Source organism: Diadema antillarum, unplaced genomic scaffold, assembly GCF_040938485.1.
Source record: "Diadema antillarum isolate AM-2024a unplaced genomic scaffold, OU_Dant_1.0 seq00000429_RagTag, whole genome shotgun sequence".
In the NCBI taxonomy this organism is placed as follows: domain Eukaryota; kingdom Metazoa; phylum Echinodermata; class Echinoidea; order Diadematoida; family Diadematidae; genus Diadema; species Diadema antillarum.
The window spans coordinates 280,932-298,218 of record NW_027271410.1 but is presented as its reverse complement, the minus strand read 5'-3'; the positions used below and the strand labels follow the sequence as shown (position 1 = coordinate 298,218).

The 17,287-nt window shown below is 38.2% G+C and overlaps 1 protein-coding gene across 1 annotated transcript in view; it reads left to right on the top strand.

Annotated features, from left to right (window-relative positions):
- The first annotated feature begins 2,871 nt into the window (after window positions 1–2,871).
- LOC139732502 (uncharacterized) overlaps window positions 2,872–17,287 on the top strand; it is a 92,241-nt gene continuing 77,825 nt past the window's right edge. The window contains exons 1-2 of the mRNA XM_071643363.1: window positions 2,872–3,381; window positions 13,292–13,363. Of these exons, the coding sequence (XP_071499464.1) occupies window positions 3,179–3,381; window positions 13,292–13,363 (275 nt within the window). The 5' untranslated portion in view covers window positions 2,872–3,178. The remainder of the gene's footprint in view (window positions 3,382–13,291; window positions 13,364–17,287) is intronic.

Here is a 17,287-nt window from a genome sequence, read left to right as displayed (position 1 = left end):
TGGACGGTGTGAAAGTAGACGCAGGGTAGGATGTTTTTTGGCGTAAAAAGAATGCTATATGGCTTAAAAGACATAGTCCAATGGCCTTTCTTGTTCATTGCTAACGAAACGGTATAGAATATCACCCCAAAGACTCGCCAATTCTCCTGAACGGCCCACAGAGCAAATGTCCTTACACACTACAGTCGATTAATCTAAAGAAACCTAAGACTGGACATTTTCTGTTTTCTGACAGTGTCTGGGTAAAATAGCTGTGATGATTCCATCTGAAAACATATAAGCTGCTATCAAAATAATTGTGGAGTATTTACAATTAACATCCTGCTCTAATCAAATTTCTCCCCTTTTGAAAACATGCATATTCAATAAGAAAATATTATTGATTTGTATCTAGAAACGTTTCACACCCCCTTATATTGATATTATTTTCTCCCCTGTTCTGTAACACACGGCCCTTCCACAAAAACTAGCAGGCCTACATGTAATGCATTCTGTTTGCCTCCTCAGTAAACGCATTCCCACACGTTGCCATAGTACAGACCTCTGCACCCAACATTAAATAGCGCCATCACTGGTCGAAGATTCCTACGTTCAAAAAGGCTCTGTCCATGTACAGCCCGTATGTATACACGCATGATCTCATCGCATGACACCTTGTGTTATTGCAGAATAAGGAAGGCGTGACTCTGAAGACGTTGTAATTAGGTCGGCTATCGAGACAGACGGTCAGATTTTCGCGTTAAGAATGGAATGGACACTTTCTTTACCCATACGATATTCACCACGGTGGCGAAAGCTATTCATTACTGCACATAATTCGGGTGATTAATTCGCAGTCTGACAAGCTGCGCGGCCGTGTCCGAGATTTTAATCATAGGCGCTTTACGATGTTCTGGCGTGTCTGGACTGTGAATGAGATGAATCAAACGATAATGTGCTCAAAATCGAATTCTACTTTCATTAGGCGGTTGCGGGCTTAATTGATAAGTGCAAAGAACTTAGATTTAGTTATGATTAATTCATTGATAAATTTGCAAGATAACAACACAGCCAGACAAAATGATCAAAATAATCTCGCCCGGGTATTTAAAAAAAAGAAAGAGAGGAACGATTCTACCACGTAACTACTACATGTACAATAACACTAATATTACTTCAACTACTCCATTTAGTCGTAAAAGTAATGATAATGATATATAAAATCAATAACATTGTTCCGATAATATTTCTGTAATGTAGGCCTACCCTGAAATATTATTTTTGTGCATTCTCATGTTTATCTATAGGTATCAGTCTTGTGATTTCCGCTCTCGTTCTGTGTCTGTGCTTTTCTTGAGTTTTTATTATCCCACAGAGTGTGTTAAAAATAAATAAATCTCAAAAAAGGCACAAACTCTCACTAGCGTTGCGAACCATTAGAAACTCAAAACAATTTAGGGCCTACATGCGTTATTCTCTAGTCACAAAAATAAGTAGTTCCATCTTCGTCCCCCCCCCCTGTCTCGCTCTCGTTATGTTTGTCATAATCATGCGAAGGGTGGTGGTATACGACATTCTCCGCGAAATCTGCCGTTTTCTTTAATTGCCTAATTGGCCGCTTTTCTCGCCTGTGTATCGATCGCGCGTGCGTCAATCAATTCGTCCAGTTGAAGGGTCTAAACTGAGGGAGAGGCACTGTTTAAAACGCGCACACCTGCTCGCCAACCAAACGCGGACTCATCTTTTCCTACCATTGAACATAAACATGAATAGAGCGACCTACGCCTCTTGGTTTCATTTTCACGCGAAACTTTAATCCCCCCCCCTTATGTCCCTGTAATATATCGAATTACCGTCTATCCATCTTATCTTCAATTCCCTTTGTCCATTTGTCTTTATTTCATCATACATATATATAAATATATATATTTACAAATCATATATATATATATATATATTCATATAATGTATTATATACTATATATATTATATACATACATTTGCATATATATGTACGCATATGTATGTATGATATATATATATATATATATATATATATATATATATATATATATATATATAGTACACTAAACTCACGCGTTTTTATATGTATAGCCTGCTAGTATTCATAACGAGATTGTACTGGATGTAATGTTCTAGAAGGTACTGCTGCACATTGATTTCATTGATTTCTTACGGTGGTTTAAATGCCAATCAGGTTAGTGTCACTGGCATATTAAACGTTGTGCTCCCAGCAACTAAGTTTGTCTGTCTGTGACTCAATTTGCTTTTTTTGTTTTCTTTTTTAAAGATGATCTAATTTGACTGAAATGATTAAGTATTTTTGCAAAGCGAAGTTCACAACTCTGCGTTGAAATGAAAATATAAATGTCGTAAGATATCGGTAGCTTATAAATTCATTTAGTTGCGAAGGGAGAGCGACTATTTGATTGAAATTATTTGATGTGAATATATTCCTTATTCGGAATATTTAACTCTGATGATAAGAATGTTGATCAGCGTTTAGAGTGTCGATAGGATTTGGAAACATCAAAGGCACCGTTACTCAAGTCAAATGAAATGATCCGTGCAGAGTGTGATGTTGGAGAGTCATTTTAGATTCTAAGCAACAACACGAAGGTCCCAAACGCTGTTGAGCGCAAATTACGGCTGTCATCGCCGTACTTCGAAAATCGAGCTTGATAAAGTTTGCGACCTAGTCATGTGATGCGCTCCGACCAATGGCATTGCTTATGCGAATGAACAGCATGCATAATTAATCATACACAAAACGTGGGTGGTTTACACACATTCGAGTGCTTCGCTCCCTACTCGGTCTCCCACAAAATACTATGCGCGGAGTGTATTGTAGTATTGTAGTAAATACGCGAAGAGGGAGAGAGGTGCATAGGTGACCGTACACAACACGCCGATCGAGAGTGGACGATTTAGGCGAGAAAACGAATGTCAACGCATCTCTTTTCGCCCTGCACGACGGAAATTTGTTTGAAATGTAGGAGTTACAACTGGATATGTTAGATATGTCTCGTCAATCAATGACAACATGTTTATCTTGGATTTTATTCTTGCAGAGAGGACTATAACGTCGCGAAAGTGAGTGTTTACGACAGCGAAAACTCAACGCTGCAGTGTCGGGCATTGGAGAGGGTCAACACCCGGTTCTACGAGGGGTGCCAAAATGGCGACCTCCTCCTCGCAGATTATCCGATGTTTTAGCACGGTTTTGGTCGTCTGCTGGTTGATTTTGGATGCCCCAAGCAAGGTGTCGGGACAGAGTGCTCTCTGCCCTAGAGAATGCTGGTGTCTTGGATCCCTGGTTGACTGTAGCAAACGACAACTTCGGAGTGTTCCGACAGCCTTGCCGACGTGGGTTACAATGCTGTAAGTAAACCGAAATTTGCATTCCTGTGTGAAACCCTGTGTGCAATACGAGTGTAGGTTTCGCTCAGCGGATGGCACACAATGAACGCCATGGTTAGTGGCAAGGCTTTTGACCATGAAGTGCATGGTCAGTGTCAATGCCAGTCGCCTGACAATGTCACACTGTAGATTATCTCGTTCTTAGCAGAAGCGGGGGTTGTGTAATAAAAGTTCAAACTAATTCATCTAGGGCCTACATTGAGTTCTACACAGTAAAGTTGGTTCTACTTTGTTACTAGACATCAACAATACAACATGTTATAACTTTCAAATACTCAAGTAGTGTCAGGACGTCAGTGATCAGTGATTGGATCTTACTTCAGTTATACCTCCACACCCAACTCCTGTAACTTTCTTGTTGACTTGTTGTAGTTATACTAATAGAGTTCTGTGTGAGCTTTTTGTGTTGTTTTGTTTTTGTGGTTTTTTTTTTTTCTGGGACATGACTTGACGAAACCAAACATTTGATTTACCAAAGTAGCAATGTAATGCAACCCTGCTAAACAAAACCCGCACCAAAGTTCGACCTCTCATGCCAAAATTCAACCACACGCAAAAGCATCAGGTTTACATGTAGCTGGCAGTCAAAGTTTGGATGGCGATATGATAGACTTATGGGCATCTTGCTTTCAATACAAAGTTTAAAATGAATCTAAACCAAGTCAAGAATGTCAAAGAAAGGGAGAAGGTTATGCATGTATTCAAAGTACAATGTACTCGAGGAAATCTGACTCCAACATATCTACATTGAGTAATATTACTTCAATGCAAGAGTGAGATACAGGCACGATACTAATTGAGTGCAGTCACAATTAAACAAGTAGGCGCAAAATGCAAAGATCACATAAAATGGGCTCTTCGTCTCAAGTGTCTCAAAACTAGAGAGAACGATGAAACTACTGCTACTAGCTAGTAGTTTTGACATGCCACCGAGCCGAGTTCAGTGGCTACATGTACTGTATGTATTATCTCACCAAAAACAACAACATCAAGACTACTTGAGTCTGAGATAGTATTCTTTATATCACCAGATGGCTTAGAGGGTACTTTTATTAATATTGCAGAAGAAAGTACTTTTCCTTCTCTTCATGTACATTTGTATTTGTTTATGAAAACATATTGACATACATTTTTATCAGTTTGTCAGTCAATTATGTTAATTGTACTAATTTGCAATGTACAACTTTCATTGTGAGAACCAGCATGTGTATAAAAAAAAAAAGAGAATGTGATAGAAACTTACCCAAAAATTGAACCTGTCCTAATTAGGTTTCTGTCACAAAATTTGACTATGTCTCCATGGGGCATGAATATAACTTTGTGCCTTCCTGGTGGGTTTTCTTTGTTATTATTTGTTCATGAAGAATTTTCCTCAAAGTAATTGATATAATCCTCTAAGATTTGAAAAAGGGTCCTGGATATCTAAAATTTTAACTGGAAAAATCATGGAAAAATCATGGAGTTTAATTTTGTAAAAGGTGCAGGAACCCTGACAATTTCTCATTAGATATTTGAACAGAATATTTGTGAAGTTACAGTGATTTCAGTGGTTACACACTTTCTAATCAAGAGTCCTTCACTCAAATGAAATCCTTATAATTTTGCATGGAACTTGGCTGCTGAATATCAAAATGTATATTTGTGTTTAATGTCTTCAAGAATCACTGTGCATGTCAAACAGCATGTGCTTTAATACAGAATATACATTTTGTAATAGACAACAGGAAAATGCCAACATTTGCATGACTGCGGCATTTAGTAGTTATCATTTTTTGACATTATGTGCATTTTCATAATTCATTGTAGATGATGCAAAGTATGTTTAATATATATGTGAAATATTGCTCAATTTACTGTTAGTAAAATCTCTGTGAATTCAAGTGAGTTCAATGTTAAATCTTCTTTGTACATGAAAAGCATTAGAAGATTATGAATATTTCAAGTTTTGGCCCTGTGTTGTACGTGGCAATTATCATTTTGAAGATTATGAGTATACCATGATGTGTTGGCCCTGTGTTGTAAGTGGCATTTTATCATTTGATTTTGGAGATCAGTGCAGCTTTCTGATTCAAGAGAGCCCATCTAAGCTTGTCTTTTTAAAATAATTGTTTCCATAAGTATTGACAAACCATTTGTGGGAGAAGTCAGCCAAAAGGCAGTAAGAAGACCAGATATGAAAAAAAGAAAAAGAATAAACATCTTCTGCAAATGCTTTTTGGAATGTAATAACTTGTGGAACATTACTGCTGAGTACTGTGAGATTCACACAAAACATACTGTACGTACATTCAGGATTGATTATGCAAAGACTGTAACACTGCTTGAATTTGAAATTGAGACATTAGTGGGAATGGCTTGAATGTCTTATTAAATGATAAAAGATATGAATGGTAACTGTATTATCCATGGTGACAAGCAAGTATCGATTAGAGAAATGTTGTGATTGACAGAAAGTGCAGTCACCCTCTTTGCCAAAATATGGCATCATTCTCTAGAGCATTGATATGGTCATATCTACATTGTAGAACAGAGCACTGGCCCAGTTATGGCATGCATCGATATGTTGGTCATCATCCACTTGCTTCTAAAGTCTCAAAGAAGTAGAAGAAAGGTTGGTCTTGCCCAAACTGAAAGATGTTATGATCAGATTTGTGTGTTTGTATTCATATTCCCATTTTTTTAATGCCTTTTTTGCTCTACCATCCGGGATACTGTGAAGCCAAAAATGTTTGCATGCATTTCATTTTCATGAATTTCGCGAGAGCCAAGATTCGTGAAATTAAAATGCACGCAGAAGTTCTCGTCTACATGAAACGCATTAAATGCCAGTGGCAATTCACGAAAATTTCATGCTGCGAAAAAGGCTGTCAGTTCCAGTTCGCAAAAATATCTTGCTTAACAGTAGATTGATTCATGGCTCCCTTTGGTGACATCACAATGTGAACTCCGCAGGAAGTGTCTCTTCACCTCTGACCTCAATGTGTCTGATTGGTCGTGTGCATAATTTGCTTACAAATTTGAGTGTTCCACTGGGGACCCAGGAAATGCGCAGTGTAAAAAAGAAAAAGAAAAAGAAAAACAAAAAAAAATGGGAGAGAGCTGAAAGTCAACAGCAAGGTCATGTACATGCTAATGCCAGTGAGTTTTTAGAGATCATGTCTACAATGTTATTAAGATCAATTACTTGTACATCGTAAGTTCTCCAATGCAATCTGTCATTCGCAAGTTGTTTCATGGAATCGTGAGTAGAATGTGTAAAAAAAAGAGAAAATTTAAACAAATTAAACTGTAAGATGAGTTGAGGCCTACGAAAAAGTAATATTGAGAAATCGCTTTCATGATTCAAGGATCTAATCTAGATGTATCTGTACATAGTTCCTTTTCACAGACATTATAGTAAAACATTAAATTCCAACTGATTTATCATACTTCAATTTTTGGTTGTTGTTTTTATAAACTTTTTTGGGGGGGGGCAGAAGAAGGCAGTTTTAATTCCAATTTTGCATGAAGAACAACTTGTGCAGTGGAGTTTCAGGTGTCACTTCTATAGAAATTGCAATGTAAATATCCTTGACCATAAAATGTTAACTTCTCCATTGCAAGGCTTTCATTTTAGTATTGATATAACCTGCAACATTTACACTGTATCTTTCAGTGATATGAAACGTGATGTGGAATCATGAACTATGTAGTAGACAGTCACTGAAACATTAGAGCACACATGAGTGTGCATCATAGACAGAACACTATTGTTGCCCAGTGTGAGGCGACATCAATTATAACGAAATTAACTTTTTGACATTATACATTACCTGTATTAGTTTTATTAGTTTTTTTTTTTCGTTCTTGTGTTTTTGTATACAAATCAGGGCAGGTGATTGTTATTGAGTTGAGGTCTGAATTATAACAAACAACAACAACAACATAAGGTTAGATAGTTGGGAACATGTAGGCCTACATGTATATCCATGTCTTTATAGTCAGTTCTGATGTCAGTGTTAAACAACTGAACTTGAAAACTACATGCAATAGCTCTGATTAGAAAGTTAAATGTGTGTGTGTTCAAAGCAATGATTGACACTTTGGAGAAATGATGGTCTGCCTACGCTCCAAATTTTGTGCATGAAAAGTGTCCTTTGATTGCCAAGCAAACAGGCCTTCGCATCACGCAGAATATTGGAGCAGTGTAAATAACCTCCCTTTTTTTACGTTCAGGTTGTGGGCAAATTTACATCTCACGCCAAATTATGAATTGCAATAGCATCCTGAGTAGTTCTCTGTTTCTGTGGACTTTGGAGTTCTATGGGAGATTAAGCCAGCTCAGGTCAGCTAGGATCAAATTAATGAAATGGTATGCCAGAATTGAAGTTATCTTGTTGAGTAGAGTAATTCAGGATGCTATGTTATTAAAAGCAACCACAGGCAACGACAAGTTTCTGTCCAGTCATATAAATTTACACTGTAGTTTTAATACTGCAGTGTTACAGTGTTTTGTCCTGCACTCACATCATATCAGATCTCCGGTGGGGGGTAGAGGACCAAACTTTTTTTTTTTGATAATGACATTGACTCTTTCTGCATCCCAATATTGCAGATTGATGTGTGTAGAAGTTGTATGAACAGTCTGGGTATTATGAAACATTGCACGTACAATGTAATGTGTAGGCCTATATAATGGAGAACCAAATGATAATATGATGATATTGTCAGGATGTAGATAATACAGGTTGTACCTCTGACCATGTCAGTAGCATTGGCATTGCACAAACAATAATAATGTTGAAAGTGATAATAACGGTAACTGGTACACTTGATAACAACTAGGAAGATACAGTACACAAATTTGAAGCACTGGATGAAAATTTTGAATCTCTCCAATGGGAACAGTCTTAGTGGTTACAAACACAGCGTTCATGTTTGTCCGCCCAGCGACTCCTGCTTGAATACAAAAGTGTGGTAGGGGTGCGTTAGCGGGGGAGATTAGCAGAGCTGTGGTCCCTCTTGTTCTCTACCCCCGTACAGTTTGCAGGTGTAAGAAGCCCAATTTGCGCACTCGTCCTTTGTTGCGCTGTGTTTGCTCCCGTACAGAGAGCCAGGTTTACATTTGCCTCTGACCTCTGTAATGGGCAGCAGATTTTTTTTTCTTCTCCTTCTCCGCAGAAAGGCGTGACCGAATAGTTAAGACAAGAATGTTGCCCTAAGCCAAAGCACAGCTTCTACTGTCTACTTACCCCCCCCCCCCCCCCCTTCTCTTTTTCTTTCTTCCTTTCTCTCACCTATGTGCATGGAGTTGGGGCATATTTGTCCCTGTGGATTATCAAAACATTAGAACTCTTTTTGCCCTCCTCCAAAGTCATGCCATGCTCTGTTGTTGGTATACCAAGGGGGGGGGGGGGGGGGGGGGGAGATGGGTGAAATCCCTTCTTCTGTGGTTTTAATATTCGTCCCTCAACATGGCTGCGAGCTGTCGATGCTTCAGATGAGAAAAAATGAAACAGCAATAAGTTGGGCCTCCTCATTCTTCTTGCAGATGGAAGTATTGTGCATATCAAATTTCACATGTAAGATGCTCAGAGTGAACTGCCCTTTTGTATAGAAATCTTGTTTTTTTCTTGGGGGAGGGGTAATTAGGATAGGTGGCACTAAAAACTTATACTCTCTCTGCCACATTTGTGGGACTGGGATGTTTGTGAAGTGAGTAAGCCAGGGGGTCAAGTCGAGCGTGTACCAGAGTTCTGAGAAAAAGAGACAAGGAATCACTAATCCCTATTTGCATGTAAATGCAGCACACTGTGTGCATTGGTAGTGCTACATAGGCCCCCCTTGTGTCTCTCACACCAAGGTTTACAAAATGTACGCAAACTGCAGCGTGCAGCAGTGTAATCACAATGTAGTGCTGCAGAGTGGCGTACCTCTGTGTCTAGATGCGTATCCTCTGATATAGTATTGTAAAAGGGCTTTGCCTACATGTACTGTACATCAGTGAGTGTTTTCTACAACGTACATACATGTACATGTACATTTGTATGCCTACATTGTACAGTGGGTTTTTAAAGGTTGTGGTTGTAAGTCGCCGTCATCACAGAAATTCTCTTACGTCACAATCCAGGAGTTGTATTACAGTATATGTACAAATGTATCTTCTCAGAATGCAGAATTATTGAGCGTGCATGAATTCTCATGTGAATGTGAATGCTTTAGCATAGTGAGTTGCAGAAATTTGTACATGGAGTGTATGTACAACTGTACATAGCCACACATGTACATGTAGGCCTAATTGTAAGCACTGAAATTCAATTGTTAGTTGACTTGGTAAGTGATCTGCCCGTCATGGATGTGCATTGTTATGCTGTTCATAGCACTGCTATAATCCAATGTCTACCTCAGAATATTTACCGTATTCATGAGAGCAACATTGAAACTATCTTAGCATTCAGAATAAGTACATTATAAGTGACGTCGGGACTTTATGCACAGCTATAACTTTTATGTGCCAAATATTTTTATGTGTTAGGATTTAATAAACACAGATTTGTTTGCTTGGTCAGATTTGCAAGTTTTGCTTGGTCAGATTTGCAAGTTTTGCTCTACAGGGAAAAAAAAGGACAAAATGTACCAACCTCTTATTAAATATTTGTGCAAAATATGATTTCATTGTAGTTTTGATTTTCAGTATTTCTAAGTCAATTTTTTATTTCTAAGACATTTTTACAATATCATTTTCTTGGAGTTACATTTCTTACAATAACTGCAAGAGGCAGTATCTTCAAGAGTTCAAGATCTGCAGATACTAAAACAAAATATTGATAATATGTACATTAATATTTGTTCATAGTACACAAGTATTCATATAACTAAAGGCTGCACTCCGAGTTCAACAAGAGGAAACTGATTTTCTAGTGTTAGTCGGAAGTGGCAAGGGCACGAAATGGACGCTTGATCTTCCTCCATGAACCTTGGCAAGAATGACCTGTGTAGAGGAAGTGTAGGATTGTTGTGTCATTGTACTTATCACAATTCTTTCTCCCTCTCTCTCTCTTTCAAATTCAAAACGGTATTTCGTGGGTGCATGCTTCCGCAAATTTGTATGTCAGTCTACATTAATATACTACAACTTCGGACATGTAGTGAATGCCACCACCACCACCACCACCAAAAAAGAAAAAAAAAATGAGAAAAGATTATCACCATAAAAGTCATAATGTTTGCTATCATAAGCCTTATGTTATCGAGAATAAAGTTTAAAATCATCTTCCACTCCAGATTAATGTTTAATTTTTTTGTCAACATGCATACTTGAATAACCAGGGAACTTGATGTAGATTTGCCAGACATTGTAGCAACAACTTGTTTTTTGTGCCTCCATACTGCATTCCATAACTACTAGTATACAATTGTAAGCCTATAAATTTTTCCTTTTTTTTCTCATTTATGTCTTTATTGACATCTAGTCTGCTTTGATGTTTTTTTTTGTGTAACTATCCATCAATCATTCTACCACATTAAAGAGAGGAAATACAGGTATAACAGGTAGGCCCTACATAACAGAAATAGATACGATTAGAAATCACAATATTCCATAATAATACTGTAAAAGGAGGGGGAAAAAGAGGAAAAAAGAAAAAGAAAAAGAAAAAAAGGTGGGTACAGTATCAAAACATTAAAAAAAAAATATTGTGCATTGTATCGCGCATAATTGATGGATCTTAGAATGAACAATATACTGTAGTCAGAATTCCACTTTGATTTGAACTGGTAATATTGAGTGAGTCTGCTTTAAAGGTATTGTTTACCATTGGGAGCAGTAATTTAAAAAAATGTGCGAGTTATCACATTTGATGCATATGTACAAGTATGCGTAGGTCAGTTGTATCATAAAACATCCTGGCGTATAAAAATTTTGCAATAAAGTCTAAAATATAAGGAGATATCACCATTTTTCTCACTAAACCATAACTGTAGATGGTTTAGTGTAGAAATAATCTTGTAACTATTGTTCACATTTTGTGTATTGAACATTATCAAAATTTTGAAATTGGTTGTTTCTGTCCCAAACTCACATTTCAGAATTATTTTGAAGCACTAAAGCTGGGTTTTTGTTTCATCTGCGAATTGTAAATTATGCCTCTCTAACCTGCTTCAAGCTGCCCTTCAACATGAACAATACTACTTACTGTAAATGTAATGCATGTATTTCCTCTCTTTGATATGGTAGAAGGATTGATGGATAGTTATTATACAAAAAACATCACAGCAGACTAGATGTCAACCCTGTGAATGAACAACCTACATTTTGAATTGTGTACATGTACACATTCCATGCGCTGGATGAATTGGTGTGTTATTGTACAGAGGGTTTAGTGTCGAAAGCTTACACTATGGAGCTAGCAGTTCTATGCTTTGATACATGCTGCATAGCCTCCTGCACACTGTGTGGTGCAGTGGGCTTTTCAAGCTTCTACCCGTACCCACGGCTCTAGCTAGCCGTACATGTCAGTCAGCCCCCCTTGGCACACGAGTGTGACTGTGGAGGTGTGCGAATGATTGATCATCCAGCGGCCTGCGAGGGCTCTCTGCGGAGTCCCCCGCCATAAAAACAGGCCACTACAAAATAGATTGTGCCACTTATGATGACGGCTTTCAGATTGGACAATAATTGCCCCTGCTTACCGCTCTTGTTCCCTTTTGCACGGGCTGAATACCCCTGCCCTTCCAATTCAATGCCTTCTCTCTCCTTCTCTTTCTCCCTCTCTTTCTCTATCTACCTCTCTTTTTCTATTTTCTCCCTATCCTTATCTTTTACATTACAAGCTTGCACCTGTGTTTTGTACTTAGTGCGCTCAGCTAGTTTGGGATTTGCCCAGTTTGTGGTTTTTCTTCTCTGTTCTCTCTCCTCTCCCACCCCCCCCCCTCCCCCATTCCAGTGGTTTTGGAGAAAATAACTCGGAAGAGGAAATGGGGGATGTTCCAATGTAGTTGTCACACAGTTCATGGAAATGAATGCAGGGCTACACAGATCAATAGGAGAAAGGCATCATGGTTCAATAGGGGTGCTCTGTACCAAGAGTCAAACTAATGATGTGTAACATATGCATTGGCAGCTAGATTATGAATTGGTACACAAGTGCGTAAATAACACTGCCCAGCTAGAGTATGCATATTCCGTTTGAATATGTTCAAGATATAAATCTTGTTGATGTTGAATAGTCAGGGCAAAAAATGTATTATATATAAAATTAACGCAGTATATTAATTATCAAGTCTTTTGTAACTAAAATGAGATTAATCCTTTCTCTCTCGCTCATTTTTGTTAATCATTATCATTTTCTTTTTTTTTTTTCAGTCATAAGGTATTGATCCCTTCCTTTAATACAACATTTTCTAGATGAGATTTGTTGTTGTTTAGCTCAATTGTAGATACAGTGCATGTGACTATTGCCAGAATTTTTGGAATTTATCATGTCTTCATATGCTCTCATGCCAGAAGCTTTAAGTGAATTTAGGAATTTCAAGTTTTTAAAGGATGTAGATTTATAGTGAAGATGGGTTATTAATCATCACAACACCTCATTGAGGATATTCCTTGTAATTTTGGAACTTGAATTTTTGTGAATAGGCCCTGTATCTTAAATCATTTATATAAAAACAAAGATTAAAATCATTTTGCATACTGTTACGATTGAAGTACAAGATTTTCTGTAATCTAGTATAGACCTACATGTACATACATTTTCCTTCTTTTTCTTGTTAACAATTTTTCACCTGTCTCCTTCAAGAAACAACTCGGTGTAGTCTTTGGAGCCAGGCTTTTCATATCTTACTGTATTTCTAACCAAGCACATCCTCACCCTCCTATTTTCTGTGCATACAGGGAGTTGCAGTCTAACCGCATTTCTAGCATTCCGGATGGCACCTTTGACGGCTTACTACATCTAGAACAACTGTAAGTTTAACCATGTACTGTAACATTATTTTTTTTTTCAATCAAATGACCAAATTTGCTGATAATACGAAGAGGATTCACGGTGAGGATTCACATTTAATTTAGATTGCATGACACGCGTGCTGAGTTGTGTGTGTAGCGTGTTGGCCCTCCAAACTTGCAAGATTACATTTTCTGCATGATGGATAATATTAAACATACATAATGAATGTTCTCAGTTGCTGTAAACTTTGAAACTGCCTTTCAAATGCACAAACATTGTGGCATTGCTTAGTCTCATAACGTAGTAAATTATCTTATATATATTTTTTTTTTGCATGAATAGATTGGCATGTAATGTACCCTTGGGATGTAAATCAATAGTGGCCCAATGATGCAATGTAATCTTGTATTAAATCTCCACAAAGTCCTCTGGTATTGAACGCGATGAATGCAAGCACGAACACAATTTGAAGCATGTTCACTTCCTGTACGCAGTCTCAGTAATTCAGTAATGTAACAGTTTGACATTTATAAGTGAAAGCTGAAGATTTTATCTACATAAATAAGAATTATCTTGGAAGATAGCTAGTGCATTCATCTGATTTGGTAGCCTTTCGTAAGCCCATGTATTATAGAATTTTGGTAACAATGTTTTCCTGGGAATAGTGAACTTATAATTTAAGTGAATAATTTTTCTTCAAAGGGTTGAATATGAGATGCTAATTTTCATATTGTACACTTTAATATGATTGCATGAATCTGAAAATCCTGTGAAGAGTGTATGAGAACTTGCTTCAACCACGTGAACAGGAAATATGGATGTGGGATTTTATTTATAAGAGATAAATTTTTGTGTTTGATGGATCAAATCATGATATATCGGCATTCAGTTACAGGATATAAATTTTTGTATCAAAGCTTTGCTTGCATGGATGATTCCTCATATCAAGTAAACTTTAGAGAAGAATACGGTTTGATCACTTCTGTTACGATTTTTATAAAGGTATATTCTTGGTTTGACATTGGTATCTAAAAACAACTATCTAATTCCCCCTGTTTTCATGGCAAGATGGCCCCATATGTTACTCTCTCATTACTTTGCATCGCAGTTATTGCAGAATGTTCTCCTGACGGCATTAGGCAGTCCTTGTTAATTGATGCGCGAATTTGTGTTGCCGGTAAAAAAGCGAGGTGCGCACACGACCACTTTGCTTCCACCCATCACACTGCGTGACTGACAATCCGAAAGGCAGCACGCAAAGTGCTTATTTCCTCCCAATCCAATTAGCACATTTCTCCTGCATTAGTTAGGTGCACCCGCCACAGTGGATCGTTGGGTATTGATCGGCGACACCGGTGTAGCGCGGATTTGGAAATTAAATGATTGGCGAATGCTCTATCATTTCCTGGTTAAGGGTCTTTGATTGCTAGCTAATTACGTGTGTTGCATGGGGGCAAAGCTGTGTACAGGAAGGGGGGGGGGGCTTGCTGAGGGAAAGTACATTTTGGGGTCAATGCTCGGTATTGGAAATGGTGAATGCTGCCTTTTTAGATGGACAATTGGTGTGTTTCTGTCCATTTCCGATTTTTGGTTAGGTTTATTTTTTTTTTTTCAATCTCTAGCTAGAACGCTGGCAGATTGCTCATTATGGAGGTACATTTTGTATGATTAATCACACTGATGTAGGGTGGCTTACAGGAAAACTGTCATGGTGCTTTTCTCAGAAAGGAATTCGGGCTGGATTTGTGTGTGAGTGTGCGTACCACATGTCAGAGAAAAAAGGTAAAAGCAGTGAGGGATTAATTTGGTATAGAGAGATTAGCCGTTGTTTTGGTGTTTTGACATAGCTCTAATCTGTCTTTTCAATTGCTCGTGCATTCCTTAACTGATGACGTTACGTTCCTCTTGACTGCAAGGAATTTTACACAAGGTGGGGGGGATGGACAGCAGGGAAAATAGAGAGATTGTGATATTTTGTCTTCGTACCCATAGTGTCGTGCAGTTACATGTTGTTTTTCTGTTTCCTTGCATAAAAACTGTCACAACAAATAAGTCTGGTAGAGGCATACTGTCAATGGAACACTATACAGTGTATGTATGTGAAGTGTTCTGATTTATGCTTTTCCACTGGTGTTTTTTTTAAGATTTTTGCACAATCTGATGAAAATGTGTTTGCTGTGTATGTTTTCTTCAGCAAACATCCTATGCAATCCATGTGCCAAAGTGTACTATGTACAGTTGTAGCCATGGAAATGAATCGCAACATTTCTGAAGGGAATCTGCCGATGCGACTTGCAGAATCAAGCTCACCGGAGGTACCTCATCTCATGATGTAAAACACAGACACACAGAGAAATTAATATGATGTATTGAGATGATCTGCCAGTATCTCACTACCACATAATGGGGAATGTGCAGTGAAATGTACCATTTGTTTGTATTTTCACGGCCAGGTAGAGGATGGTGTTTGGTGTTTTCGTCTTTGACATCGTCAGTTTCGGCAGGATTCCTTTTATCCGGGGGAAGCCGCAACTCATGTTGCCTTTAATGTGTATATGCGTGTCTGTGGGGAACATCACCCAAATCGCCAATTCTGGTGATAAATTGCCTTGACCGCAGACTAATGACTCAGCGAGTGTGATAAATGGTCCTAATTCCTGTGATGTCTCGAAGACCTAATTGGTAGCGCTAATTATGATCTCCCCAGATGAACTTCGGGTGCTAAGTGCCTTGTAATGACTTAGGCGCTGGATCGTGCCGCTTTGAGGTGGCAAACGTGGGTTATGCATGCACAGCAGAGACGCAATGAGGATTGTGCATTCATACCACAGGCAGGTTTGGGAAATGAATGGACCTATGATATGTATATCATGTGCTTTCACTTGTTTTCTGCCTCTGTGATATACAATTTGGTCCAAACAAGACTTGGTATTCTTTTCCATACACTCACTGGTGTCAGTGATATGCTCAAGTTGGGTACAGTCGGTAACAATGGTGTTGTGAGTGGGTAGACAGTTTTGAGCATTCCTTGCCACAGGTAAACCAAGGTGGTGAACTTCAGCAGGTTTTAGACACTTGGACAGAAAGTGAAGGCTAATGCACCCCCCCCCCCCAAAAAAAAAAAAAAAATGCTCGAGTAGTATTGACTTGTGCACAATAGTCTCACTATTAAAAACTAAATTCACAGCTTGTGTGTATAATATACACCTGTGTTCATAGAGCACCTTGGCATAGTATTTCAATTTAAGTGCTATTGAACTGCCCCACAGTTTTCGAAACTGATTTTGTTCCTTTTTATTTTTTAAGTTCAGCCACTCCATGTGTTTTGATTATTTGAGTAGACTTGAGGAGACAAGTGCTTCTTGATTAGCTTCATTCATTATGAACAAACAAGTGTCGGTGCAATCTGTCATGTCTTAACCAGCCTTGGACTCGCTCTCTTAGGACTCCGTGAAAATCGCACCAACTCTGATGTCATGCGCAGAGACAGCGTCAGACAAGACGAAATGAGAGAACCGTAATTGATTAATCCCCTTTATTGTTATCTGTCTTTTCCCGTTCGTCTGTTGTTTTTTTTTTTTTTTTTTTTTTTGTGTGTGTATGCTAAGTCTGTCATGTTGCTGTGGAGTCGCTGCCTAGTAACCTGATCTGCTGTGTCTAGCTATCTTCCATCTTTAGAATTATCTGTTTTTTAATACTTTTTAATAAACTTGACTTGATAGGATTATACATGAAATGTCAACAGTTAACAGATGAAAGTTGTTTCTTTATGATTGTGCAGCGGGTTTTTGAAGAGTTTTATTTCATCCGTCTTTGCTGTCCCTCCCAAATGCAACCCAGCGAGTACGTGTACATGCATGCATGTCATAAAACCCCACTCACACCACATGATAATGATCCTCTTTGGGGGTCCCATCTTAGCCTTGTGTTGTGATTGTTTT